Source organism: Barbus barbus (genome assembly GCF_936440315.1).
Source record: "Barbus barbus genome assembly, chromosome: 41".
Lineage (NCBI taxonomy): Eukaryota > Metazoa > Chordata > Actinopteri > Cypriniformes > Cyprinidae > Barbus > Barbus barbus.
The window spans coordinates 25,626,616-25,654,228 of record NC_136719.1 but is presented as its reverse complement, the minus strand read 5'-3'; the positions used below and the strand labels follow the sequence as shown (position 1 = coordinate 25,654,228).

At 38.7% G+C, this 27,613-nt stretch overlaps 2 protein-coding genes across 3 annotated transcripts in view; one reads left to right on the top strand and one right to left on the bottom strand.

The window, feature by feature from the left end:
- Positions 1 to 9,325: 9,325 nt before the first annotated feature.
- LOC306860440 (CCN family member 1-like) lies at positions 9,326 to 11,877 on the top strand. The gene is made up of 5 exons (XM_079402159.1): positions 9,326 to 9,507; positions 9,774 to 9,987; positions 10,160 to 10,504; positions 10,589 to 10,785; positions 10,887 to 11,877. The coding sequence occupies exons 1-5, from the start codon at positions 9,460 to 9,462 to the stop codon at positions 11,187 to 11,189; spliced, it is 1,107 nt and encodes a 368-aa protein (XP_079258285.1). The 5' UTR covers positions 9,326 to 9,459; the 3' UTR covers positions 11,190 to 11,877.
- A 6,232-nt stretch (positions 11,878 to 18,109) lies between these two features.
- Positions 18,110 to 27,613, bottom strand: part of LOC306860196 (uncharacterized protein) — a 38,761-nt gene continuing 29,257 nt past the window's right edge. Inside the window, exons 9-11 of one of the 2 annotated variants that reach the window (XR_013783367.1) lie at positions 22,755 to 22,879; positions 19,112 to 20,719; positions 18,139 to 18,737 (exon numbers count right to left, since the gene is read on the bottom strand). Coding sequence is in view for 1 of the 2 variants with exons in the window: in XM_079401766.1 (XP_079257892.1) it covers positions 19,692 to 20,719; positions 22,755 to 22,879 (1,153 nt within the window). In the remaining variant the exon portion in view is untranslated. Of the gene's footprint in view, positions 20,720 to 22,754; positions 22,880 to 27,613 lie in introns of both variants that reach the window. The other variant, XM_079401766.1, reaches the window with a different exon arrangement.

The following is a 27,613-nucleotide window of genomic DNA, read 5'->3' as shown; positions in this document are numbered from 1 at the left end:
AAAAGAACAACGTGCTGATGACGTCACGGACGCGCCCGACGCGACGCGCACCAATGTGATAAAAGAAGGGAACAACAAACAAACAAAATGTGAAGCTTGGCTTTTTTAAAACTATTTAAAGGAATTAATTTTACATTTATATAGGCTAGCTATATTTTTTGTTGTTTGTAGTCATGAATGATCGCACACGATATTAATTGTCTAGAAAAAAATATATATTGTATTTAACGTTACACGTCTAAAGGTCATTATTATTTTTGTTATTATTAATAAATCATATAACATTTTACTTCTAATCTTTTTGTTTGTATCTACCCAAACATTAGATAATAGTAGCCTACATCAAATAACAAGTTTTTAAAAAATTACGTATTGTCTCAATTTTAACCCTCCCACAACCTTTCCATTCAAAAATATAAAAAATAAAATAAATACATTTATTACATGCTGTATTTAACTGTAGTACATCCCTACATCTTATTCTATTCTATTGCTATTATAGCACAAGTGTACATACAATTTATTTATTTTCAATTTATTTCAATTTTATTTATATTTACATGTGTATTTTTATTCTCATCTTATTTTTTATTATCTGTGTTGTTGTTTTTGCCTCTGTGTACTGACACTAAAACAAATTCCTTGTATGCGCAAGCAATAAAGCTCTTAAAAAACAACAAAACTGAAGAAAAGAAGTTGTTTATACAAATATATTTAGGTGTTTTGTGATTTGTGAATGAGTTTCAATTTTTGTCTAATTATTAACCTTCACATTTCTCACTTTTAATTTAGATTTGAATAAATATCCAAACAATAAATAAAAAATAAGTTAGTTTATAACGTAAATTTTTTAGAGGCCCGTGCCATTTATTAGTAGTCACTAGCTATCAATCACTGATTACGTTCAAAACTAGAAATATCAATAAAAATTGGTCCAACTGATGTTTGGTCTGTTAATAATTAATGAAGATTTAATCTAACAGCACTTTTTTTAATCTATTATGCCATGCAAATGGCATTGATTCTTCACCCATGTTGTATAGAGATGCTTAGTTTTAAAAGCCCAAAGTGAATGAGCATTTTCACTGTGTTCCCTGAAACTTTGGTGTATTTTCATAGCAGTGGTTTTGGTTTTACAGTATACAGTCTGTGGTTTAAATGACTTGAAGAGTCATAGTCATAGCTCAAATATGAATTTTGAAGCCACTGTGAGTTTTTTTAAACATAAGTTGCTAAATAAGGACCACAAGGATGTGCTTCAAACACTGTGGTCCTTATATAGCAACTTAAACCCACAGGAAATTCCTGAGGGAACCCATGGAGAACTAACAGACTGACATCATGACTGAACAGCTCCAGTGCAACGTGTTGCATTCGTTTCAATCATTAGTGTCACGTCTATAGCAACTGACACACTGCCACCGACCGCCTCCAAAACACAAACTAAACCATCAGACCTTTGAAATATACACTGCACAAAAATACAATATAAAGATACTCATGAAAAATACATAAAAATAGTCAACTGTGAAACAAATTTGATTCAGCTATATATATTTTTTTAAAGAATGTTTTGTTAATGTAATGGAAACATTATTTCTGAATGTGGTCCGAATGTCCAGTTTTTAAATGTTTTAAACATTTCTTCTTGGAACATTCCATTTTTTTCATTTTGGGAAGGGGAATGTTACTTTTGACTGTTTTCTGAACGTTCTGAAACAAGTAGTAACATTTAAAAAACATTAGATGGTTGTCAAACTAAAACAGTTCATGAATAACGTTTTTGTGCTTAAGTTTTTAGAACATTATTAAAGACCCGATAACTTTGAACGAACATTCTATTAAGGTTACTGGAAGAACGTTGAGAGAACCTTGCCAGAACATTAGCCACAGATCTGAGAACAGCTAACAGCTGAGTACAGTTTTGTTCTGTGTCAATGTGGTCAAATCTATAATATTTAGTATTTAATATTAAATATTATCCTTTAACATTCATGAAACCTTTCCATTGCACTAGTGGAAAATGTTCTTCAGATTATCAAAATGTTCTTCATGCTGAAAACTGTACACTGAGCCCAAAATGATTCTTTTATTGCAACGCTGTGAAAACTCCCATCTGGAACCTTTATTTTTAAGAGCGTATTGATATGGGATGTGCATTGTTTAGTGAGCATGAGGAACTCCAATTTCAGAGCTCAGGTCACGCTGTTTATGTGCACGGCTGGAATTCCTCTTTTCTATGGACATTCCTCAGTCTTTCCATCTTTCCGTCGAGCGCGGCTGGAATCGTTCTCCAGACATCCTTGAGTACATTCCTGCACACCTCAGGAACAAAGTTTGTCTTTTCTTGTTCCAAATCCACTCAATTATCCAGACCGGTCTAAACATTCCCAGAGCCCTACATTCCATCCTTTCATTCCGTGCCCCCCTTCCCTCCTGAGCTCCGTTTTTCCATTCCTCCAGCTTTCCCTTCGGAGAGGAAATATGCGGGCTGAGGAAAGGCGAGCGGGTCCTAGCGCACCTGGCGCGCAGCTTGGAGGGCCGCAAAAGATGAATGAACTTTGAGCTTCAAAGACCTTTTGGAACCGGTTTTCGGGGGCTAAACGCATTCTATAGCGGCGCTCTCTGCGTGAACATTATACAACATCCGTTGAGATGAACCTCTGCACCATAATCTAACCCTTACTGCTCCAGAACACCTCTGAAATGTAGTTTAAATTTGTTGTTTTTTACATTTATTAATTTAGCAGACTTATTATGCTCCTTTTCCCAAGATGTAATATAAGTCTCAAGTGTCCCCAGAATGTGTCTGTGAAGTTTCAGCACAGAATACCCCACAGATCATTTATTATATCATTTTGAAAAAGCCTATTTTGAGTGGAAGCAGAAACTCGCGGTTTTCGTGCATGTATCTTTAAATGCAAATGAGCTGCTGTTCCCTGCCCCCTTTTGCAGAATAGGGCTTTGCCTTTACAGCTCATACCTCAGATACTCTGCTAAAAACATCTGTTTGGTTTTGATTATCATGTCTGTCATACTAAAACTGTACGTTTTAAGGCCATATTCGTTTAAACTTCTGACATATGATTTTCTGAGTGCACACATTTGAAGCACACGCACAGAAAGCAGCTGTCACAAGCATGTGAGAACTAAACATATATATTATTGTGCTTAAACTGTCAAATACACACAAGTTTATGTTAAAAAACACACAAGTTACAAAAACGCAGTTATGTTTATGTTTGTGAATGAAATTGCATGTTTATATTAGATCTGTGTGTTAAGTGACAGCAGCGTAATATTGTAACTATAGTGCTGTCTATGCTGTTAATTTATTTTTTTATTCATCCTTTATTTAGCCGGGAGAATCCCATTGAGACTCTACAATCTCTTCTTCCAGGGAGACCAGGGGTCTCATTTATAAACGTTGCATGCGCACAAAATACTTTGTCAGTGACACGCCAAGTCAGACAATCGTTTTTAAACTGCAATAAATATAAGCTTATCTGTTTCCACTAAAAATAGCAAAAATATATTTGCCTTATTAGCAAAACTGCATAAATTTAATTTTATTTGAATCGTTTAAAACAATTTAAATACTATTTGGCCAGTGGAAAAGAATGAGGTCAATTATATTCTTTTTTATAAATCTGAAAACATATGTGCATACGCAAAATCTAGCTTTTGTGCGTCACGTCACATTTTACGGATTCTGTGATTGGCTTGCTCTGAGACACTGCTAATGATGTATAGGTCTTAATGGTCTTATGCTGTCTAGGTAGGCAGCTCACTAGGTTTTGGAACAATGCTAAGAATTTACTATGGTATCTATAGTTTACAAAAACAACATTGTTAGCTACATTTATTGTTGTTACTGTAAAATCACAATAAAAAAAAAAAAACGTGTATTCAACCAGCTCTTCAACATGATCTGACGATCAGCTCTGTGTGGCTTTATTAGGTCGTACGGAGCGAGACATTCAACTGGATCATGTGATTTCATGACTTCATCCTGAAATGAATCTCAGCATCTTCCCTCTTGCATTTATCACACAAATCAAACGCTCGAGAATCCCAGACTGTAAACAGATCAGATCCCACAGGATAAACACTTTCTCTGTACAGTCGGAGGAAGCACATGTCATGGCTAAAATATTTATCTGGGAGCAGCTGTGTAGACTATAAAACTTCAGCATGAAGGGAAAATTCCACTCATCGGGATCACTATTGTTTATTCTTAAGCATTATTATTAAATAGGATAAATAAATGACACCTACTTGAAGACAGGAGAGGCTTTCCTGAAAACCAGACTTACAATTTCTGCCTTACACCCTGACAACCACATAGCAACACCCTAACAACTATTCAGAACTCCTTAGCAACCACATAGCAACAGTCTAGTAACCACTCAGAGAATCACAGCAGATAGTTTTAGCATTTCAGAGCCCCTTACCAAACATCTAGCAACAGTCTAGTAACCAATCAGAACACCCTATCATCGGAGTAGATACTTTTAGCATTTTTGAACCCCTTAGCAACCACCTAGCAACAGCCTAGTAATCACCCAGTACATCAGAGAATCATAATAGATAGTTTTAACATTTCAGAAACACTTAGCAACTACCTAGCAACAGTCTAGTAATCACACAGAACAACCTAGCATCATAGTAGATAGATTTAGCATTTCAGAACCCCTTAGCAACCACCTAGCAACAGTCTAGTAATCAACCAGAACATCCTAGCATAGAAGATACTTGTAGCAATTTTAAACCCTTTAGCAATCACCTATCAGAGCGCCATAGCAGATAGTTTTAGAATTTCTGAACCCATTAGCAATGGTCTAGTAACTAATCAGAACACCCTAGATTCTGAGTAGTTTTAGGATTTCAGAACCCCTTAGCGACCCCTATCAATAACCTAGTAACCACCCAGTGCATCATAGCATCATATCAGTTAGCCCTTTCAGAACCCCTTAGCAAACAATTGCCATATAGCCAACTAGCAATTAAATAGCCTAAATCAAGCAATCAAATCACTGACAAACGGCAGGCCTATTTTTGCAGTTTTGCTACTAAAAATGACAGTCCCAGTCCCGGGAGAAAGGGTGCAGTGGTATTTGTGTGATTTGAGTTCATTCACAGGAAATTACATTGCATAGTCTCAATGAACTATGACAGGAAAAGCCACTGAGTGAACAAGGGCCGAATACCTGGATAACACCTCTTTGATATAACTCTGGCAGGAGGGATGAATCGTGCAAGAACTTCCACACCACATCCTATGGTAAAATAAACACAAGCAGAGCTGCCGCTCATCTGTAGAGCTTTACATAATGAAGAAATATGGACACGGCCCAACTCTCCTTTAAGGGGGGTGGGATTGGAGGAGTCATGCGCTCATAATCAATAGCTGCTGCCAAAGCCCTGGAAGAAAGTGAAGCCCAGTGGAAAATATTATGTTTGCCATTACAACATGGCGGACACAAATGAAAAACGCTCTTGTAATGGTTCCTGGATGTGTAATTCCAGAATAGAAAAATGAGGGGCGACTCCACTGGAACACAATGACAGCACTGTTTCCTAAAAGCCCCGCGCCCCTCTCGTCAGGAGAGATGGAGAACGCTTTCCGAACGGCATGTGCAGGAACAGATGTCAAGGCTTCGTGAGCTCATTTTCTACACTAACTCTCTCCAGGGGAGACACTTCAGCTGACCTTGATCGCTCGCACGGGGAAAAGCAGAATGTAGACTACTATTGAGAAAATAAAGATTTATACCACTTAACATGCAGTGGCCCCAATATCTAAGCCCTTAGTAACCAGTAACCACCTAGCAACATCATAGTAGAGGAATACCCTAGCCTAGCATCATACAGTAGCAGTTAGTTTTCCAGCCTTTCAGAACCCCACAGCAACCACCCAATAACGACCTGGGAACCACCCTAGCAACAACCTAGTAACTACCTAGGACGCCCTAGCAATGGCCTTGTAACCTGTTAGAACACAACACCCTAGCAACGGCCTACTAACCACCCTAGTAACCACCCAGAACACCCTAGCAATGGCCTAGTAACAACCCAGAACACCCTAGCATCATAGCAGTTACCAACCACCTGGCAATGGCAAAGTAACCACCCAAAGCACTATAGCAACTGCCTAGTAACCACACAGAACACCCCAGCAACAGCATAATAAGCACACTGACCACCCTAGCAACAGTCTAGCAACCACCTAGAACACCCTAGCAACAGCCTAGTAACCAACAGAACACCTTAGCATCATAGCAGTTAGTTTTGTAGGCTTTCAGAACCCCTTTGGAACCACCTAGTAATGGCCTACTAACCACCCTGACCACCCTAGCAACAACCTAGTAACCACCTAGAACACCCTAGCAATGGCCTAAAAACCACCAGAACACCCTAGCCTAGCACTGGCCAAGTAAAAACCCAGTCCACCCTAGCAACAGTCTAGCCACCACCCAGAACACCCTAGCAATGGCCTAAAAACCACCAGAACACCCTAGTAACCACCCAGAACTTCCTAGCACTGGCAAAAGCTGTATTTGAACACTTAAAGAATGCTACGCGTAAAAACTCACGACTACCTAACGGATATCACTGAAACAAATTCACTACAAAACGAAAACAAATCGGAGAAGCAGCTCACCTTTCAGTAGCCAATCAGAAACATTCTCTGTCTGTCAATCTTTTTTTTTTGATCATGTAGATTTGTTGACATTGGGTTGGCTATAATAAAATATAAAATACAATAGGCATATCTTTTTAAGAACAGCACATGCATAATTAACAAGTACAACATTCCAGCACAACAATTTTATCATTTCAAACCAAACAAAGGTATTTAAATGATAAAACAATAGCAATAAAACAGATAGCTTAAACCCTAAGTTCTTATTAGATACTAGTAAACCAAGCAGTTGGGGTTTTAAAACCATTTGGCTATAAAAGCATCTTTGACTAATGACAGTCATGTATTCTGGCAGAGCAGAATTATTTGCTGTCACAGCTCAGGATAGTCACAGGCGAAGGGTTTGGGAACGCTTGCATTCTTGTGGTGCCATCAGCCAATCAGCATTATCATGATGTCAGTTTTCATCATCTACACCCCAGGTGATTGGCTCAGACACATACATGTCCATGAACAAATATGGCAGGTTTACACATTATCAGCTGTTAGGCATTACGTCTTAAACTGCTAGCAGCGTTTGGAACGTCCTAACTGGTTTCTGCCTGGTCATTCACGAGGAAAACACAACACTCTTTCAATACAAACCAGCTTAGATGGTCCGGGATGGTCTACAAGCCAAAGACCCAGCTAATATGTTCCAAAACACAAGTTCTATTAATATGAATAAATGTAATTATTTATTGGCTATTGATGTCTACTATAGTAAAATCACATCATCAAGTCATGGAATAGATCATCACAGATCATCTTTACTACAATGACACAGTACAGCACATCACCATCTAGTGTCGCAATATGGGAAAAATAAACTGAAACCAAATTAACCACAGGGTTTCAGAACTCAACAGCTCAGGATCTCACTGAACCGATCAGAAACATCTTCATACACAACTTACCTGACTGACCAGAAGAAAATACGAGTGCCACCCTGATTTGTTTGATTGCACACATGCAAACCAGGCTAAAGAATACTGTCGCTACAAATAAACGGTCTATAATGATGTAAAGGTAAAACAAACCTGAGTTATGACACATCTCCAAAAGTCCTCAATCCAAGTGGCGAACGTTCTTCATCAGGACATCTCAGTGTCCAGGCGCTTCTGCTCTCTGCGAGTCTGTGGAAAGAACTATTCAGTGCTCTCAGGGCAATATTGTACATTCCCTTACTCTCACAGTCAGTTTGGTTTGTGTGTATCCAAGGACTTCTAATCTCTGAATTTCAGTGGAATGCCACTCATTTGGAATCTCAGACAAAAACAGTCTGCTTTTTTTCCTTTTTTAAACATCTTGTATGGAAAACTGGATGCCTGTTGCATTTATTCTTTCACTATGTGATGGACAGACTGCATGAATATTAAATTAGCTGGAGGAATTTCCTCCATGGAGAGCGTATTTAGGGATCCTTTAAGCTGTCAGGAATGCTTTGTGGTTGGATAACTCCAGCAGAAATGTTAATAATGCAGGCTACTGCCCAGACCAAATATGGTAATATTGTTACGTCTGGAATCAGGCTCCACATCTGGAATCGCTTAGAGCTGTTGAGTCAATAGAGAGGAGCGAGCCGAGCCAAAAATAGAAGCCGTAAAGTTTGAGTTCAGAACGTCTCTAAACGCGCACAGAATACTGCTTTAAGGTGCATGATGGCATAAAGGCTTTTCAAACAGTTCTAACTCTAAGTTTGAGTGTTTGAAAATGGATAAAATTCCCCAAAGCGCATATCTGATCTGGATAAGCGAACGCGCGCATCCTGTGGAATAATTTATGGTTGACGCGCTCGGAATGAACTCACATAACATTAATAGACCCCTGGGGGCCTCGACATATTTCAATGGCGAGTAATCATGCTAATATTTGACATGACGTTACCCAAAACAAAGTAGTTAGTAAGCATTATGTCGGTTAAATAATACTTAAAATGATCCTTGTCAATACAAGTATATGATTTTAACACAACAGTGTTTTCTAGACTTAAAGTTACTTTATTGTGAGAACGCGTTAAATAAACAAACGCGAATATAATTTCATTGAATAACTTTAGCAACAGCTGTTTGATCGGATTCGGATCAATAGTGTCATTATTCATCACTTTATAATAGACTTAGGCTACAAGGTACACACAGCCTATCAAATAAACCTTTAGTGTTTTATTTAAAGCATCTTTAGCATGTGCAATGGTTTAGAAAGGAGCGAACCTCAACCACAAAATGAGACATAAAACATGACATGACTTTAAAAAGTACTATAAATAAACCTGCATCTATCTCCAAAATATTAAACAAACTAGAAGCTTCTTTACTCGCTGGAATATGTTATTAGAACGTTTTATAGCCTAGATAAATAATAGTTATGGTTTCAAGAAAGTATTAACTTTATGCAAACGCAAAAAGGAAACGTGGAGAGAGAAATATAGAGGGGGGAAACAGTAAAAAATGTGTTCAGTGAGAGGGGAAAATTCATTTAAGACAGAAAAAAGAAAGTTAGACAGGGTGGTGCTTAGCTCGGATGGAAAACGCGCCAAGAAACATTCCTCGCATAGCTTCGAAACAGTTCAGCGATGTTGACGTCAGGGCTCCACTACAGTATAAAAGAGGAGCGGAGCGCGTCTTCACTCTCAGAGCTCTGCGCCTTCAGACGCACCAAAACAAACCGAGAACGCGACGCATCTGCGGGAGACAGCGCAACGCGCAAACGAGGACTTAAACCGAGGAATTGTTCGTTTGATTCAACAATCTACAATACACAGAGAAGCGAAGATGTTTGCTTGGGCTGTTATCGTCATCCTTATTGCGCACTTTAATGTGGTAAGTTACTTTTATTACTCGTATGCTTATTATGTAAGTTAACCAGACGAATACAGAACTTACTGGATGAATGGATTATTGATCATTTAGGGAGCGTTTACACTGGAGGATTAGTTTTTGAACGCACAAACCGTTTGAAAGCTGTTTACAACAGACACTTAGGTGCTAGATCAGAGTTTTATTTTCACTGGCTTTTTCTTAAATTTCTACATTTACTTTTATTTTTGTTATAAATGTCACTAAAGACTCCTGGTTTTTCTGCTCAGGTGTTCTCCAGCTGCCCAGCGACATGCTCATGCCCGCTAGAGCTTCCCAAATGCGCGCCTGGAGTCAGTCTGGTCTTAGACGGCTGCGGCTGCTGCAAAGTGTGTGCCAGACAGCTGAATGAAGACTGCAGCAAGACAGAGCCGTGTGACCACACCAAAGGGCTGGAGTGCAACTTCGGGGCCATCCGTGGGGCCACCAGAGGCATCTGCCGAGGTATGTTTCTCATTACTTTGTAAAAGACACCGAATGGAAAGCATGTGTGGATTGGGGGGTCTTTTTGGAAGGAAAAAATAAAAATAAGTTGGATGTTTGGACTATTTGCGTCAGAATGCTCAAACCTCTGAGGACAGTTAGATTAAAATGTACCTTTCATTTTCTCTTGCAGCCAAATCCGAGGGCAGACCATGTGAGTACAACAGCAGGATCTACCAGAATGGAGAGAGCTTCCAGCCCAACTGCAAGCACCAGTGCACTTGCATCGACGGGGCAGTAGGCTGCATTCCGCTTTGCCCGCAAGAGCTCTCCCTGCCCACATTGGGCTGCTCCAACCCCAGGCTGGTCAAAGTGCCAGGCCAGTGCTGCGAGGAATGGGTTTGCGATGATGGGAAGACTAAGGAATCCATCGTCAAGCTGTTTGGCAAAGATCCGATGGTCGACGACACCGAGAGCGACCTCACCAAAACGAACGAGCTCATCTCCTTCGTGAAGGCCGGACTCAAATCCTTGCCTGGTAAGATCAAAGATGCTTTGGCTTAGCATGCATGTGTGATTTGTATACAAGCAGAGTTTTAATGATCACTTCGTTTGTTCACAGCATTCCGATCGCAGCCGGAATCCCGCCAGTTTGAGAAGTGCATCGTGCAGACCACACCCTGGACCCAATGCTCCAAGACCTGTGGCACTGGAATCTCCACCAGGATAACCAACGACAATGGCGAATGCAAGTTGGTTAAAGAGACCAGGATCTGCGAAGTTCGTACATGCAGCCAATCACCACACACCAGCCTCAAGGTATGCAACATCCCTGCCAAAACAAATGCATTGCATCATGTTATTTGCATGCATTTGACTTATCTTCTGAGCATCTAACTTATCTTGTGTACTCTCAACAGAAGGGAAAGAAATGCAACCGGACCAAGAAATCCATGCAGCCGGTGAAGTTCACCTACGCCGGATGCTCCAGCCTGAAGAAGTACCGCCCCAGGTACTGCGGCTCCTGCGTGGACGGCCGCTGCTGCAGCCCACAGCAGACCCGCACCATCCGCGTCAAGTTCCGCTGCGAGGACGGCGAGACCTTCAACAAGAACGTCATGATGATCGAGTCCTGCAAGTGCACCCACAACTGCGCCCAAGGCAACGACGCCACCTACCCCTTCTATAGACTCTTCAACGACATCCACAAGTTCAGAGACTGAGCGCCAGCCAGGGAATCCCGCCTCGACCCTTGCGTGACCGGGAGCACGTCACGAGTGACGACCAATGGCAGCCCAGCTACGCAATCAATCGGGGGGCCCGTCCGCCGGCCAATCAACTACCATCTCCTGTTGTAACTAGATTCCCACGGAATTACGGACTTACATTATGGGGACTTTGAAGTGCACTGTTTGCTGAGGCCGCGTCAGCGTTTCGAAAAGGCTCGCTCCACAATGGAGCGCTACGTTTTATAGCTTCGTTATGGAGCAACCTGTAAAGATGTAAAGATGCAGTTGTTAATATTACAATTCCTGATGTATATCTTGATGTTTAAATACAAAACATGACCCAAACTGTAGACTTGTATGTGTGTATATTCCCAATTGTAGATATGCACATGCAAAACGTACAACTGGCAGACTATGAACCTGGTCAAGGTTGAGTTTGTCCACGTAACACTCCCTCCTAATGCGGGTGAACGCATCCTCATTGTTTGGCAGCTAGAGAAATCCAACTCCACATAATGATTAACAACAGACTTTAAAGGTTGAATGAATGTTTTATTATTGTTATTAATATTATTTATCGCAAATGTAGCTCTTTTATTTGAACGATGTCATACTGGAATAAAGTGTAAAAATTATCTATGATCTAATTTTATATGTTACAAATAAAAGATTTATTTATGAACTAATCACCTTGTGTTGCGTTCTTGAATGTTGACAGTGCCAAATGCACAGGTCATGAGACACAATCTTTCAACGTTAAGAATTGAGGGCTGGTTGTATAACAGTAGTTCTGGAAGTTTCTCTCTGTTGAATGGAATGCTACTGAGGAACCGTAAGACTTGACTTGCTTCCTACAATAAAACCTGAGCCGCTCGTTCATTTAGTTCCTTCAAGAAAACAATTAAGAGACCCAGCAATAGCAGAGAGCATGGAGCTGTGCCCGGAATCTTGAGTGCTTTTCCAAACTGAGCTCCAGTCGGTGTTTACAGGAGTTTTCAGAGCATAAAGCACAGAACTAAAACATCAGGAATCACAGGGGAGACGAGGAGGTCTTTATGGGGCGTAATGGTTTAATTTGTTACACAACTTCTCACCAAACATTCTGTTTACTTGCAGCACATGCAAGATGCTGCACTTGGGTTTAATGAATATCGATCTTATCTTCGATCGGAGACCTTTAGCTCCGCAATCACACATTATGAAGGCCAGATCTACAGGGCATCTGTCTCTGACCCCTCCTTCAGCTGGAATGATATATCTCCAGTGAGGTTTGATCCAGGTGAAGGAAATCCAGCTGAGGAATGCAGACGCGCTGATGGTCGGCAGATGTTGGAAAATATTTGGAAGCAGCTTGTTCGGTTTGGGCCATCCTGCTAAAAATATGCCACTTCTGAAAGAACAGAGATCCTGCCCTAGAGCAAGTTCAGCTTTATGACATCCCAAAGGATGATGGGAACACAAACGAATGGTTATATAACACCACGGAGGCCTTTAAGGCAAAAAAGTTGAAAAAGCAGTTTCTATCGGAGTAGGACAATGATCCAGACGTTTCCTTGCGGTATGACTCTGCAGACAAAACCAGCAGCGGTTTAGCTTCTAAAAAAGACACAAATAGACAACACAGATAACACTGGTATAGTCAAATGAAATGAAAACTGTCAAGTCATTTGAATGGTTTTCCACTAAGCATCATGGATGCAGAGCCATTTGTTATGCTTTTGTTTTTGACATCTGATAGGAATGAAACAAACCTACATGCACTTTTTGGTGCATTTAAGTCTTTTAGCAGGAACAAAGTGTTGACAGATTGGGTTTTAAAGTCCGTTCATAAGAGAAGGTTAATATGCATCATTTTTCTCGTCCTCTTCAGTGGTATTCCTCATTCAAGTTGTACCTGTCCGTCATCTAACTGATGACCCCTAGTGGCCAAATACAGAGCTGCTGATATGCTTTAAAGTGACAGTCCACCCAAAAATGATGAAAATGATGTCATAATTTAGTAATTATGTGGTCTCCTGCCAACACAAAGACAACATTTTGAAGAAAGCTAAGGTCCAAACTACATTGGACCCCATTGATTTTCAATGTATAGACCTTTTTTTTTTTTTTTCAAAATATCAATGTTCTGCAGAAGACATGCCGGTTTTGATTGAAATAAGGGTGAATAAAACATAGTAGAATGTGGACTCTCTCTTTAACTTTTGAAATATTTCCAAAACAGTGTGAGCCAAAAGCAAATGTATATCTTGTAAAGCATCGGTTTGCTAAAAAGGCAAAATGTCAACTACATTTGTACATTTTCAAAAGATAATATGAGTGCAAAACTTACTGCCATGAGGCAATGTTATCCAAGGATTGTTTTGTGGTTGCTATGGTGTTTTGAGTTGTTTTTAGTGTGTTGCTAGGGTGTTGCTCACTAGTCCAAGTCCCAGATATCTATATTTGGCTCCCTTCTTTAATGTGCATCTGTGGGATTTTTTCCATCTGTTTTATGGCCCAGCAGGTCAAAATAGTGCATCTGATCACTTAAAGTAAGAGCACACCTCTTTTCAACAAGATATACGATTTGGGAAATTGAATATCCATGTGCCCGCTGCTTCAGGAACATGCTGGAGAGAATACATGTAAAATGATTAAGACACACACACTCGTGATGTAAATGGGTGTGTGAGGTGTACTGCCAAAAGCATAGGATGGGGAATAGTTACTATTAGAGAGCTTAACTAGCCATGACAGACATCTCATCTCACACAGGCGCTGGATATAAGCAATGACGACATGCCGCAGACAGCGTTACATAAGTGCTAAAGAAGAACTTAACGAAAATCAGCCCGCGCTCTAGAGAAGGCGTCAGCGGCAAGTCCGAGGAGGCATAAACCTCTGGTTATCTGCTCAAACAAAGCACTCTTTAATGGGGAAATAAAGTGTTAGTGCCATTAGTGTCTGTGGAAAAGTATTCGAGAGCCAGGTTGAGATGGACCCTGGGTGTTTTCTTCAACTCCATGAACAGAAAACACATGGATTCAACTCCACAGTGACATGAGATTACTTACAAATGCTTGTAACAACTACAGGCCTGCCAAATTTGGCAAACCTGGCTAGTTTAATGACTGAAATAAACAGCTCTAATTCAACTGGTTGGTTTTTTGGTAACAAATTTGTGTTTATAATGAAAAAATAAGGACATAAAAGGGTTAGTTCACGCAAAAATGAAAATTCTGTCATTAATTACTCACCTTTGTGTCGTTCCAAACCCGTAAGACCTTTGTTCATCTTTGGAACACATATAAAGATATTTTTGATGAAATCCGAAATGCAACTGAAATGTTCCTAGGCCCGGAAACATAGTAAGGACATTATAAAATAGTCCATGTGACATCAGTGGTTCAACCGTAATTTTATGATGCTACGGTGAGTAATTAATGATAGAACTAACCCTTTAACCTGTTAAATGTCAGCATCTCGCTATTATCCTAAATGATGTATCATTTGGAAGCTTAAACACTGAAAATGCATCCTGTAAAAACCATTTGGAACATTGCATTACCATAGAAACGGTGCTTTGAATCCTTTTAGCAGGCTCCTCCCCCTAGTGGGCAGTGTCAAGTGTCATATGACAAAACAGTATAGTTGGAAAGGCCTGAAGTCTTAAGGATCCATATGTGGTGGCTATTCTGTGATAGAAGTAATATTGTGAAAGAAATGTATAAATATGTGAGAGAAAAATGCATTGAAAAAATCTGTTTATTTTTGGTATAGCGCCAAATTTCAATGTCAATTTTTGTAATATCAACTTCAAATTTGAAACATAAATTAGCTCGACATGCAGCTTTGATTTTTATAGCAAATCCAAAATATTTTGTATAATATAAATTAGTACTTTTTTACTGTAAACCTAAACTTTTTTACACTTTCAGAGTTTTTTTTTTAATATTAAAGAAAAACATTTCAAAGATTAAAGGAAAAATCATCTGTGGCATCAAATTTGTGAGGGATATTCAGAGTTCAAGTCACTTAAAAGCAACTGAAGTAACTGGGTCAGAATACGCTGTAATGTACATCAGTTAATCAGCAGTTATTAGTATAGGATGATGATCATAGGTTAGTTCTGAACATCATGACTAAAACAAACAATAGGTGCTTTATGAAGAGACTGTACTCATATTGGGCAAGAACACGAACTGATTGCCAAACAACATGACCGAGATAATCCAGAGTAATCAAAGAGCAAGAACGCTTCTTTCAGAAGAACGCATGTCACTGATAGCAGATCATTATGGGATGTTGTTAGAATGATAGCCATGCACTGTAAAGACAACAGAGACATATAAATAAATAAATATATATAGACTGAAGTAACTGTGGGTGGTTGCCAGAGCGTTACAATGCAGCGGCCAAGTGTGTTGCTAGGCAGTTTCTAAGGAGTTCTGAATGATTGTTAGTGTGTTGCTAGGCAGTTTCTAAGGAGTTCTGAATGATTGTTAGTGTGTTGCTAGGCAGTTTCTAAGGAGTTCTGAATGATTGTTAGTGTGTTGCTAGGTAGTTTTGTTAAGGATGATTTCCCTAGAAACACACTAAGAAACATTCAGAACTCCTTTGCAACACAAAACCGCTCAGAACTCTTTCGTTACATCTCAGCAACCCACTAACAACCATTCAGAACTCATTTACTTGAATTTAATTTAGTTAAATATTTAATACTCAGGATTTGTTATGTTAAAAGTAGGGAATGTTCTGACCTGAATTTATTCAGCTGAAAAAAAGCAAAAAAAAAAGCGAAAAGACTGAATAAATTGTATGGAACAATGACATTTTGGTGACGCGATCAAATAGCAACCAGTGTCGCGTGAGAGGCACACACTCTTTATAATGCAGCAAAACGACGCTATAATCTTTACAAGCACCAACAGAAAGAGACTGTGTAGTACGGCATGGCATGTCTTTGATGAGAAGAGGAAGGGTGGTTGTTTCTGGTTACTGTATAACGACTGAAATCATGAAATGGCCTTAAACAATTAGTAAATAAACTGCAGAATGTTATGTTTTCTAATACACGCATGAATTGCATGTACTGTAAAAAAAAATATTTTTATTTTACTAACTTAAATTGTGTTTTGTTGGTATAATAGAATGTTAAAAAATGTTCAGTGTAAAATAAAAAATTTTAAATTGTTTTTTTGTAATTGTTTTTTTCTTTGAAAAGCAAGACAAAGCAGTAAATAGCACATTTTGGCTATTTAATTTATGCAATGGTGAAAAAAAAAAAAAAAAAAGGCAAAATACATGGGGGAAAAAAGCACACACAAACACACACACACAAAAAAACATGTTCGGTATTCGGCCTTTGGCCCAGAGTTTAATTTTGTTTGGTTTTGGCATCCCTAGTTAAAAGACCACTATTGACGACGACCAAACTGGTCTAAAGAAGACTTTCCCAGCATGCACCTGTCCCTCCGCGTGCAGCGAGTATGTCGACATCGGGAGTCACAAATTGTGTCTCGTTAAAATGCAATTACACACAATGCCATGTCCAAGCCACATATTTGAGAAACTAAATCAAGTTGATTCTGAAACACTGTAAACAAAAACCATGCAAGCTTCTCAAAGCCTCTCGAGTTTCCCAGACCTTCAAACAAGCCGCATTTGTTAGGGATTCTTTGCAATGAAGCGATGTGAAGATCGTAGTGTTCTGCTGGTAAACATACACTCACAGAGAAATGCTACAACAACACAAATCTCTGTTCTGAATTAAAGCACAACACGTTTCAGGACCCAGTGTGCTAGAAAACAAAACGTGGCCCGTCGGTCACTGAGGGTGTGGTTCATATCTGTCGGTCATTCAGTTAACCAGAGCAGTGAATTCTAGCTGGGAAGCATTTTGAACTGTTTGCAAATAATATTTTTACACATTCATTCTCATTTGTATCGAAAACGCAAAACATTTCGTGTCTCATCATCACATTCAGTTAGGAGCTACACGAATCACAAATGATACCATATTTTCAATTCAAAACTGGATATTACTGTTGTTAGTTTTACACTTCAATCGCAAAATATTCGTGAAATATTAAATAAGTGTAGTGCGGCTGACACAGAACAGCATATGCAGTTTACGTTCAGTGGATACTCTCCAAAACGGCGCTAAGGTGACGTTTTGTTTTCTTTGCGTACAAAAAGTATTCTCATAGCTTTGTAAAATTACAGATGAACCCTTGATGTCGCATGGATTATTTTACCAATCTCCTTGCTACGCTTCTGGACGTTGATCGTCATAATTACATTGCTGTCTATGGAGGGTCAGAGAGCTCTCAGAATGCATCAAAAATATCTTAATTTGTATTGCAAAGATGAACGAAGGTCTTACGGGTTTGGAACCACATGAGGGTGAATAATTCATGTCAAAATTGTAGTTTTGGGGTGGAGTATCACTTGAATTGTCCCCCTCATTACCTAAGGTGGTTCCGGCCCTGGCACAGTGTGGTTTTCTCCATCTAGCCGCTGCTTTCTCTCCCGCTGGCTCAGAAAAAACACTCACCAGCAGCACGAGGTCAGAACGTACTTATCATAGCAGCATCCTGTGCTGTACTTCCTGTTTGTGCTGATTGTTTTAGCGTTAAACAGCTTTATCTCACCCGTGATGGGCAGAACATGCTCTCAGTGCCCTAAAAATACACATCCGGTGCAAACACACATTGTGCTGGAGTCTAGAGATAGAAAACCAGCTCGTGCCCTCAAATACACTAATAAACATGTTACAGTCAACATACAGGCAAAACAAAATGTTCCTGGTCTTACTTTGAATGATTCATCAGTGCATATTATTCTGTAGCGTGGAAAGAATGTGACCCTGGAGCACAAAACCAGTCTTAAGTCTCTGGGGTATGTTTGTAGCAATAACCAAAAATACCTCGTATAGGTCAAAATGATTGATTTTTCTTTTATTACAATCAATTACTTTGGGAGCAAATCAAGTCTGTGTTGTTATTGTTAACTAAAACTAAAGCTAATAAAATTCATTTCACTAATTGAAATAAAGCTTTAACATAAAATAAAAATATTAGATGAAAAACATACCTTTAAAAGTTTTTTTAAATGTTGCCTTTGCAACTAACAGAAATAAAATAAGTCTAAGTTTGGTGGAAGTACAGTACCAAACTTTAATGCGCTACATTTATAAACTGCATCCCAAATGCAATCTTCCACATACAAGAATGAATTGAACAGTTATTTCAATTATTGTTTCACATACTGTTTCTATCATAAGTGTATAATATAAAACAGCTTAGTATAATTATATAAGTACATACTGTACCCAACAAGCGTTTAATCACAGTTAAGTTCTCAGCAGGTATAATCACTAAAAAATTAGAACAATGATATAACATACACACATCTGAAGGAGTTTAAAGGAGTAGTTCTACCAAAACTGAACATTTGCTGACAGTGTTCTCACCCTCCGTCCATCCAAGATGTAGATGAGTTTGTTTCTTCATCAGATTTGGAGAAATGTAGCATTGCATCACTTGCTGACCAATGGAACCTCTGAATGGGTGCCGTCAGAATGAGAGTCCAAACAGCTGATAAAAACATCACAATAATCAACAAGTATGGACCATAATCCATAATCATGCTCCCTCCAGTAAAAAAGTGCATCTCCTGTTGTTTCTAACATCAAAATCCAGCCACATATTTGTTTTGGCTTGTAAACAGTGCTTGATCTGTGCAGATTTCTCTCCTGATTCAGACCAGAACACTCTTTCACTGGAGGAAGCGATATTATGGACTTGGATTTTAGTTAAAAACGCCTTAATGATAGATTTCTTTCTTTAGTCTTCTCCAGATGTTAACTGATGGACTGGATTATTGTGATGTTTTTATCAGCTGTTTGGACTCTCATTCCGACGGCACCCATTCACTGCAGTGGATCTTGGATGGCTAGAGCACATTTTCAGCATTTACAATTTTGGCTGAACTATTATTTAAGTGTGCACAAAAATCACAAACTTAAGAGACTCGGAACTGGCATCAGTCACAAAGAGATTCAGAAGTTTATTAAAAAGGAACATAAAATACTGTCAGATAAATACACAGACCGATGCCGTAACTCTGTCAAAGTAAACCTTCTGATGCAACTGTAAGGCACATGATGAAAGCACAGATTAACAAATTTCACAGTATACATGATCTGGATTTCATAATAGAAATATAACCTTTGAAACTCCTTTTCCATCATTTTCTGAAGTAAATAACAGTGTGAGCTCTATGAGGAATGTTCAGCGTTTGTCCGTCTCCATGAACACAGTGACGTCTGATATCACTTATCAGCGCTCAAAACACATCAGTCGCCAAAACAGACCATCGCCTCGCAACCATTATTGCTACTGCCTTTATCTGCAGCCTTATCTGCTATTGTCTGGTTATCAAGCGCTGGATTGAGTCTTGGATAACAGGACTGTTAGCATTGTATAAACACCAGGACTTTTGGCTCCTATGCTATCATATATTAGCCTGATTTTCACTTGCACTGGAATAAACATCAGTGTTTTCTTCATGCATGTTTTCCTGGCCTTCAATTCGATTTGTTTCTGATTGTTCACATGGTGAACTCTGACTATTGGCGATGCAGGAGTCAGTCTGTCCTTCTTTGTCATGATTTGCACCATTATCGCCATTTTTCTCTTGAACACCATCATCTTCTGGAAGTCCAGCGCCGGAGTTGATGATTTTCTGACATTCATGAGGTGAAACATCAAACTTATCGTCTTCACATAGACTTCTACCATCATCAGTGAAAGTCTCAGTGTTGTCAGCTTCTTCAGGACCTTGAGAAACCATCATCATTTCTTCAGTTTTGCTGGTGATGTTCACCGAGACCTCTTTGTTTTGGTTCCCATCATCCACCTGAGCATCCTGAACACTGCTATGAGGAGGACATTCCTTCATCTCCACCTCTAGATTCTGGTTTCCCTGAAGCTCTTCTTCATCACTGTCATCATCCTCATCATCTTGCATTACAGGGGTCTTCTCAGTGTCATCATTGACACCATCATCGTCTTCACATAGACTTCTACCATCATCAGTGAAAGTCTCAGTGTTGTCAGCTTCTTCAGGACCTTGAGAAACCATCATCATTTCTTCGGTTTTGCTGGTGATGTTCACTGAGACCTCTTTGTTTTGGTTCCCATCATCCACCTGAGCATCCTGAACACTGCTATGAGGAGGACAGTCCTTCATCTCCACCTCTAGATTCTGGCTTCCCTGAAGCTCTTCTTCATCACTGTCATCATCCTCATCATCTTGCATTACAGGTATCTTCTTCTCAGTGTCGTCATTGACACCATCATCGTCTTCAGTGCTTCCATCCTCCTCTTCACTTCGGATCTCTCCTTCCTCCAGCTCATCGTCCTCTGAGACTTTTGGCTTCTTCGCCACATGCACAAGAGCTTCTGAAAGCGTTTCAGCCGGGGAACATGAAGTTCTGGTGATGTTCGCTGATGCAATGCTTTGGACAGCACCGGGATGCTCTAGAAGGAGAAATTGAGAATGCATGGTGTAAGTAATATAAATAATACAGTGATTAATTATCAGAGTGCAAGGGGGTCTGTGGAAAAGTTTAGAGAAAAGCAGTGTAAAAAAATGTATTAAGTGTAAATTTATTTTTTATAAATAAATATAAATACATTTGGTTAAAATAAAAGGAATAGACTTAAATATATAGATACAAAAATTGACTGACATACATAAATAACAAAATTAAAATGAACAAATAAAGAAACAAAATGATTAAAATAAATAAATAAGACATCTAGGTGCTGGGGTCCATGGAAAATCAGTGTAAAAATAAATAAAAATACATAAATGCATAAAAATAAAATTAACTAATTAAATTTAAATAATGTTTAAATATATATATAAATAACTTTTGATATAAATAAACAAATAACTACTAAAATAAAATTTTGAATACTAAAAATAAATTAAATTATTAAAACAAACAAATGTAATAATAATTAATACATCTAATATTTTTTTGAGAAATATGGTATTTTTTTTGTCAGATCATCTCATGATTCACTCTGATTTATAGCTGTAGTGCATAAGAGACAAACGCTGATGCAGAATCCGCTTAATTCAGACCAACGTAATTAAATCATAGGTTAGGTAAACACATTGTTATTCAAGAACAGACTCCAGTGAAAGCTAGACCCCCGCTGCTCGGCTCCAATGGACCGTTTTCTCTCGCTGAGCAGGGTTACGCAACGAACAGAAGCAGCAGCACACATGTTCTGCAAACAAGTGTGTGTGTGTGTGTGTGTGTGTGTGGAGGAAGTACCTCTGCTTTCTCCATAAACATCTTTATGGGCAGGTAAATGGTTAACGTTATAAACACACCGAGCTGAGGTTATTAGCGCTGCGTGAGAGTCTCTAGCACATCATCTCTATTAGAGCCGTCGGCAGGCTTTGATGGACCTGCAATGCCTTACATAACTCAATTAACATTTGAAGAAAGTTAGATGTGTTGGACGGCTGCTAACAGAAACTTGGGCTTTTTCAGTAGATGTTTGGTCAGCCCGGCCTGTTTGAGAAGTGAGAGTCTAACATACGAGGTTTGGAGCTCATGAAAACTAACGAGAACACGCTTTTGTTTGCTTACAGGAAGTGAACAACCATTGTTTTGTTTTTTTAGACAATTAAACACATTGCCCAATTCAATACAAAATAGAATTATTGATATATTATTTTTTAATACATTTAACATCGAAAAATGAAAATACCAATTACTACAGTTTTGCAATAAATTATTTCACCAAAAAAAGCTTAATTGTCATGAAAATTATTCGTCTATTTAAAAACCCTAGACATGTTACTTATGCAAAATATTAATATAATTTATAATAAATATATTATTTTAATATATTTAACATTTCATATTTAAAATAAAGTCAAAAATAAAGTATTTAAGTAAAAAGAATGGGGGTAAATATGCTTACATTTCTCAATGCAAAATATTATAAAAATATTAATAATATTATAATAATAGAATTAATAATATATTATTTTTAATACATCTAACAGAAAAAAAGTTATTAAAAAAATCTAAAAATGTTTCTTATGCAAAATAGTATAATTTATAAAATAATTTAGAACGAATAACATTATTTGAATACATCTAATATTGCATTGATGAATGAATGAATGAATGATTTTTTTTGAGCAGTGACTACAATCTTTTAGTTAAGTATTTACAATAAGAATGGGGGGGGGGGGGGTCAATATGCTGAATTTTAAGGAAAAAAACATAAGAAAACGGTTCCTTATACAAAATATTATAAATAATAATAATATAATTTATAATATATTATTTCTAATACAAACAAATACAGAATGCTTTTCCTGTTGATTGTAGGATGAAATCCAAGAGGATTCTTCCAGCGGTCAAACATCAGCTCCTGACGACTCTGCAGACACTGCAGGCTCAGCTGTGTGTTTGTGTTCAGTATTAGTGTGTGTTCAGAAATGTTTAGAGGTGTTTTGCGTGATCGAGTGTGTGTTTTGTACCCGGTCTGCGAGCGAGGTACTCCTGATAGTGCTCCTTCAGAACCACAAAGATTTCTGGGTATTCCACGATGGTTTTATGCATCAGGTTTTCCTGCAGACTCTTCTTCAGATCCAGCTCTAGATACCTGCCAAAAACAACACAAATAAACAAAGTTAAAGTCAAAGAGGAAAAAGCCTGCCTATTGATGATATTCAGTATGTATCATGACATAATGCATTTATATTTATAAACACTGCCGATTCTACATCATTGCCTGTTTAGGTCCGCCCACCGATTCTACATAACGGACTGTTTAGCCCCACCCACCGATTCTACATAACGGCCTGTTTAGGTCCGCCCACCGATTCTACATAACGGCCTGTTTAGCCCCACCCACCAATTCTACATAACGGACTGTTTAGCCCCACCCACCAATTCTACATAACGGACTGTTTAGCCCCACCCACCAATTCTACATAACGGACTGTTTAGCCCCACCCACCGATTCTACATAACGGCCTGTTTAGGTCCGCCCACCGATTCTACATAACGGCCTGTTTAGCCCCACCCACCAATTCTACATAACGGCCTGTTTAGCCCCACCCACCAATTCTACATAACGGACTGTTTAGCCCCACCCACCAATTCTACATAACGGACTGTTTAGCCCCACCCACCGATTCTACATAACGGCCTATTTAGGTCCGCCCACCGATTCTACATAACGGCCTGTTTAGGTCCGCCCACCGATTCTACATTACATAGACTGTTTAGCCCCACCCACCGATTCTACATAACGGCCTGTTTAGGTCCGCCCACTGATTCTACATAACGGACTGTTTAGCCCCGCCCACCGATTCTACATAACGGCCTGTTTAGCCCCACCCACCAATTCTACATAACGGACTGTTTAGCCCCACCCACCAATTCTACATAACGGACTATTTAGCCCCACCCACCGATTCTACATAACGGACTGTTTAGCCCCACCCACCGATTCTACATAACGGCCTATTTAGGTCCGCCCACCGATTCTACATAACGGCCTGTTTAGCCCCGCCCACCAATTCTACATAACGGCCTGTTTAGGTCCGCCCACCGATTCTACATAACGGACTGTTTAGCCCCACCCACCAATTCTACATAACGGCCTATTTAGGTCCGCCCACCGATTCTACATAACGGACTGTTTAGTCCCGCCCACCGATTCTACATAACGGACTGTTTAGCCCCACCCACCGATTCTACATAACGGACTGTTTAGGCCCGCCCACCGATTCTACATCACTGCCTGTTTAGGCCCGCCCACCGATTCTACATCACTGCCTGTTTAGGCCCGCCCACCGATTCTACATAGCGGCCTGATTAACCCCACCCACCGATTCTACATCACTGCCTGTTTAGCTACGATTCCACCTACTGTTCCACCTACGATTCGCGCATGTAGCCTAGTGTTTACGAGAGAGGCAAACACACAGGTCTAGGCAGAAACCAAACGATAAAGATGCTCTGAAGACAACAAGACGCTGTTCAGTGCCAAGTTGTGGAAAAACAGTGTTTGCGTTGCCTTCCTTCTGATACCAACGTTAGGAAAGAGTGAATGAACTCTTTAATGAAGATCCAGACCGCGTCAGTAAGAACTTGTTCCTTTGTTCACTTCATTTTACCGCGGATTCGTTTAGAAACAAGGCACGATTCAATGCAGGATTTTCCGAAAGATTGAAGCTAAAAGACGATGCTGTGACGATATTGGATCCGACAGTAATGTCGCAACACAAAAGTGTGAGTAACTGTTTTTATTACGTGATCTCAAATGCTTTGTCTGTTAAACAGATTGTTTGATATGTATGGAGTTATTTATGTGTTTTTGACCTAAATCACAGCAGTGTCCATCTGTGAAGAACGTAGACTGTCAAACATACACAACTGTTAGCCAATCACAGCAGTGGGCGTTAACGTCTGAGTCTACAATCTTCCACGCCTATTCAAACAGAGCGTTCTGAGGAGGGGGGTTAAAACAGGACAGAAAATAGCTTATTAATTCTAAATTATGATGTTTTTAATCTTGATTACATTATAGTGGACCTCAGAGAATAGCACAAAATAAAAAAACAAAGGCAACTCATGACCCCTTTAATATATGACTGATGCTACTGAATCAAAGTTCTGAATTCACTGTGACTATATTATTAATACTGGACACACTGGTCCATCCGTGTTGACATTCTCCAGCAGAACATTCCCATGACATCACAGTTGGAGGTGCGAGAGGAAGCACTCATGTTTTGGCTCCATAAAAAGCAACTGGAGGCTAAACACCGCTCACAGCTGGAGACTCGTTCAGCCGAATCAGTAACAGCTTTAACAAACGCTCGCAAGCCTCTGTGCCCTTTAGCTTTCTCTCACATGACATCAGCGAATCCCTGAGGACTGCAGAGCTCCGTAAATCAGGGATGTCACAGCGGTCCATAGCTCATGCTTGTTAATGTTCTGAGAGCGGTTCGGGATCCGTCCCAAACACAAAGCGCTGCTGGTGAACATACAGACACCTGCGTCAACACATCCTCAGACTGCAGCGTCAACGCTCAGAAGCTCGCTCTGTTTTCCAGGCCAAACCAAAGAGCCAAACCGACGCAAAGGAAAACAAGCCGGACCGAGCCAAACCACATTGGGACATGCAAGGTATCGGTAAATCCACACACAACAACAAACAAACGGCCTGTTTCTGTGCTGAAAACCCCAGACGGAGTTCATAGTTCAGTTGCATAAGGATTGAGATTTATGGACTAAATTACACAGACACTGCTGGACAATCGTGCTGGCATTGAAACTTACTCAAGTCTCTGGAGAAACAACTAGAAAGCATTCATTTCCAAGGCTGTTAATTATTATTTATATTTACATAATTCTAAAAGTAAAATAAGAATGGGGTGAATATGCTCAATTGTCATGAAATCTATACTCAGTATTTAGCTTAACATATGCATGGGGTAAATATGCTTAATTGTCATGTAAATTATTCCTCAAAATTATTTAAAAACCTAAAAAAATTAAAAATTCTTTCACAAAATGTTTTATAATATAATTTAGAATTAATAATACATTATTTTAATAAAACTAACAAAAAACAAATAAAGCAGTATAGAAATAAATAATTTAGCAATTACTACAATTTCTCAGTATTTAGCTGAAAGGGGTCATATGACGTTGCTAAAAATAACAATATTTGGTGTAATGCAATGTGTTTATGTGGTTTAACATTATTTTCCACATACTGTACAGTATTGTTACTCCTCTATGCTCCGCCTTTCTGTATAGCGTCAAATTTTACAAAGCTCATTGTTCTGAGAAGCGAGGCGTGCTCTGATTGGCCAGCTATCCAGTGCGTTGTGATTGGCTGAATACATCAAGCGTGAGACGGTGTGTTATGTCCCTAAAAGTATAGTGATGCCATTTCCTAACGCCGACGAGACTAAAACAATAAAACCCATTACAAACGAAGTATTTGTTGCATCCAGTGGGGACATAAGTACTGATTATAACGACTTATACTGTCCATTACCACGTCTGCATTTGTGATCAGAGAAACGACAAACAACAAGAGCTACTCTACACCTCTCAAAACTCGTGTTTGAATCGTCAGTAGCAGAAACATACTTACAGGCTGAGTCAGAAGCGTCAGACTGTCCTTGCAAAGTTAGAATTGCCCCACTTTATAGAAACAGTCTTTGTGTAAGCCAGCATTGTAGGCTACTCTTCCAGGTTCAGGAAGCAGTCCTCCGTAAAATGCGCTGCACACACTCTAATATTTAGGTTGAACTGTTCTGGAACAGTGTTGTAAATACAACTGAACCACTGATTTCTAGTTGTGTTCTCTTTTGGAAGCCCAAACAAAGTAGTTTCGCTTTCACAACAAAACACAGCGTCTCCAGGACATGGCGCCGGAGGCAGGAACAGCACTACAGCCAGAATAAGAATCACACCCTCTTTCATTGCGTATACATTTGGGTGGTGTTATGAAAATCCCCACACCGTGACGTAGACATGTGGGAGTTGTCATGTAAGTTATTTATTTTAAAACCTAAAAAAATCCTTACACAAAATATTATAATGTACAATATAATTTATAATATATTATTTTAATAAATCTAACAATAAATAAATAATTTTACCAATTACTACAATGTCCGACTATTTAGATTAGAACATGCATGGGGTAAATATGCTTAATTTTCATGTAAATATTTCCTCAAAATTATTTAAAAACCTAAAAACAAAATCCTTTCACAAAATGTTTTATAATAGAATTTATAATTAATAATACATTATTTTAATAAAACTAACAAAAAAACAATAAAGCAGTAAATAAATAAATAATTTGACCAATTACTTCAATTTGAATATGCTTAATTAGATTAGTTTAGAAAACTTGATTAATCCTTGATTAATAAAGGGAAACTCATTTTCATGTAAATGTTTCTTATGTCAAATTAGAAAATGTATAGTAATTTGAGTCAATAATATATTATTTTAATAAATCTGACATTAAATAAATAACGTTTAGCAATTATAAAAAAATAAAATAAAAAGTATTTCAAGTAATTTCTCAGTATTTAGTTTAAAATATGCATGTGGTAAATATGCCACGAAAAACATTCCTCAAAATTCTGTAAAAAAAACAAATTCTTAAATTTCCTCTGCAAAATATTAATGAACAATATATTATTCTTAATATATCGAACACTGAATGAATATTTATCAATAATAAATTCAGAAATAAAATGTAGCAGTTACAAAATGTAACATTCTTATGTAGAACATTTTAACCCTATAAAGTCTGAACTTCTAAGGCTCTAAATGATCAACATGATCAAAACTT

Excerpts from the sequence above, each read along its gene's own strand:
- LOC306860440 (XM_079402159.1), top strand. The coding sequence starts at position 9,460 with ATGTTTGCTTGGGCTGTTATCGTCATCCTTATTGCGCACTTTAATGTG. Across the intron at positions 9,988-10,159 it reads CACCAGAGGCATCTGCCGAG|CCAAATCCGAGGGCAGACCA; the intron begins GTATGTTTCTCA and ends TTTCTCTTGCAG. Across the intron at positions 10,505-10,588 it reads CGGACTCAAATCCTTGCCTG|CATTCCGATCGCAGCCGGAA; the intron begins GTAAGATCAAAG and ends GTTTGTTCACAG.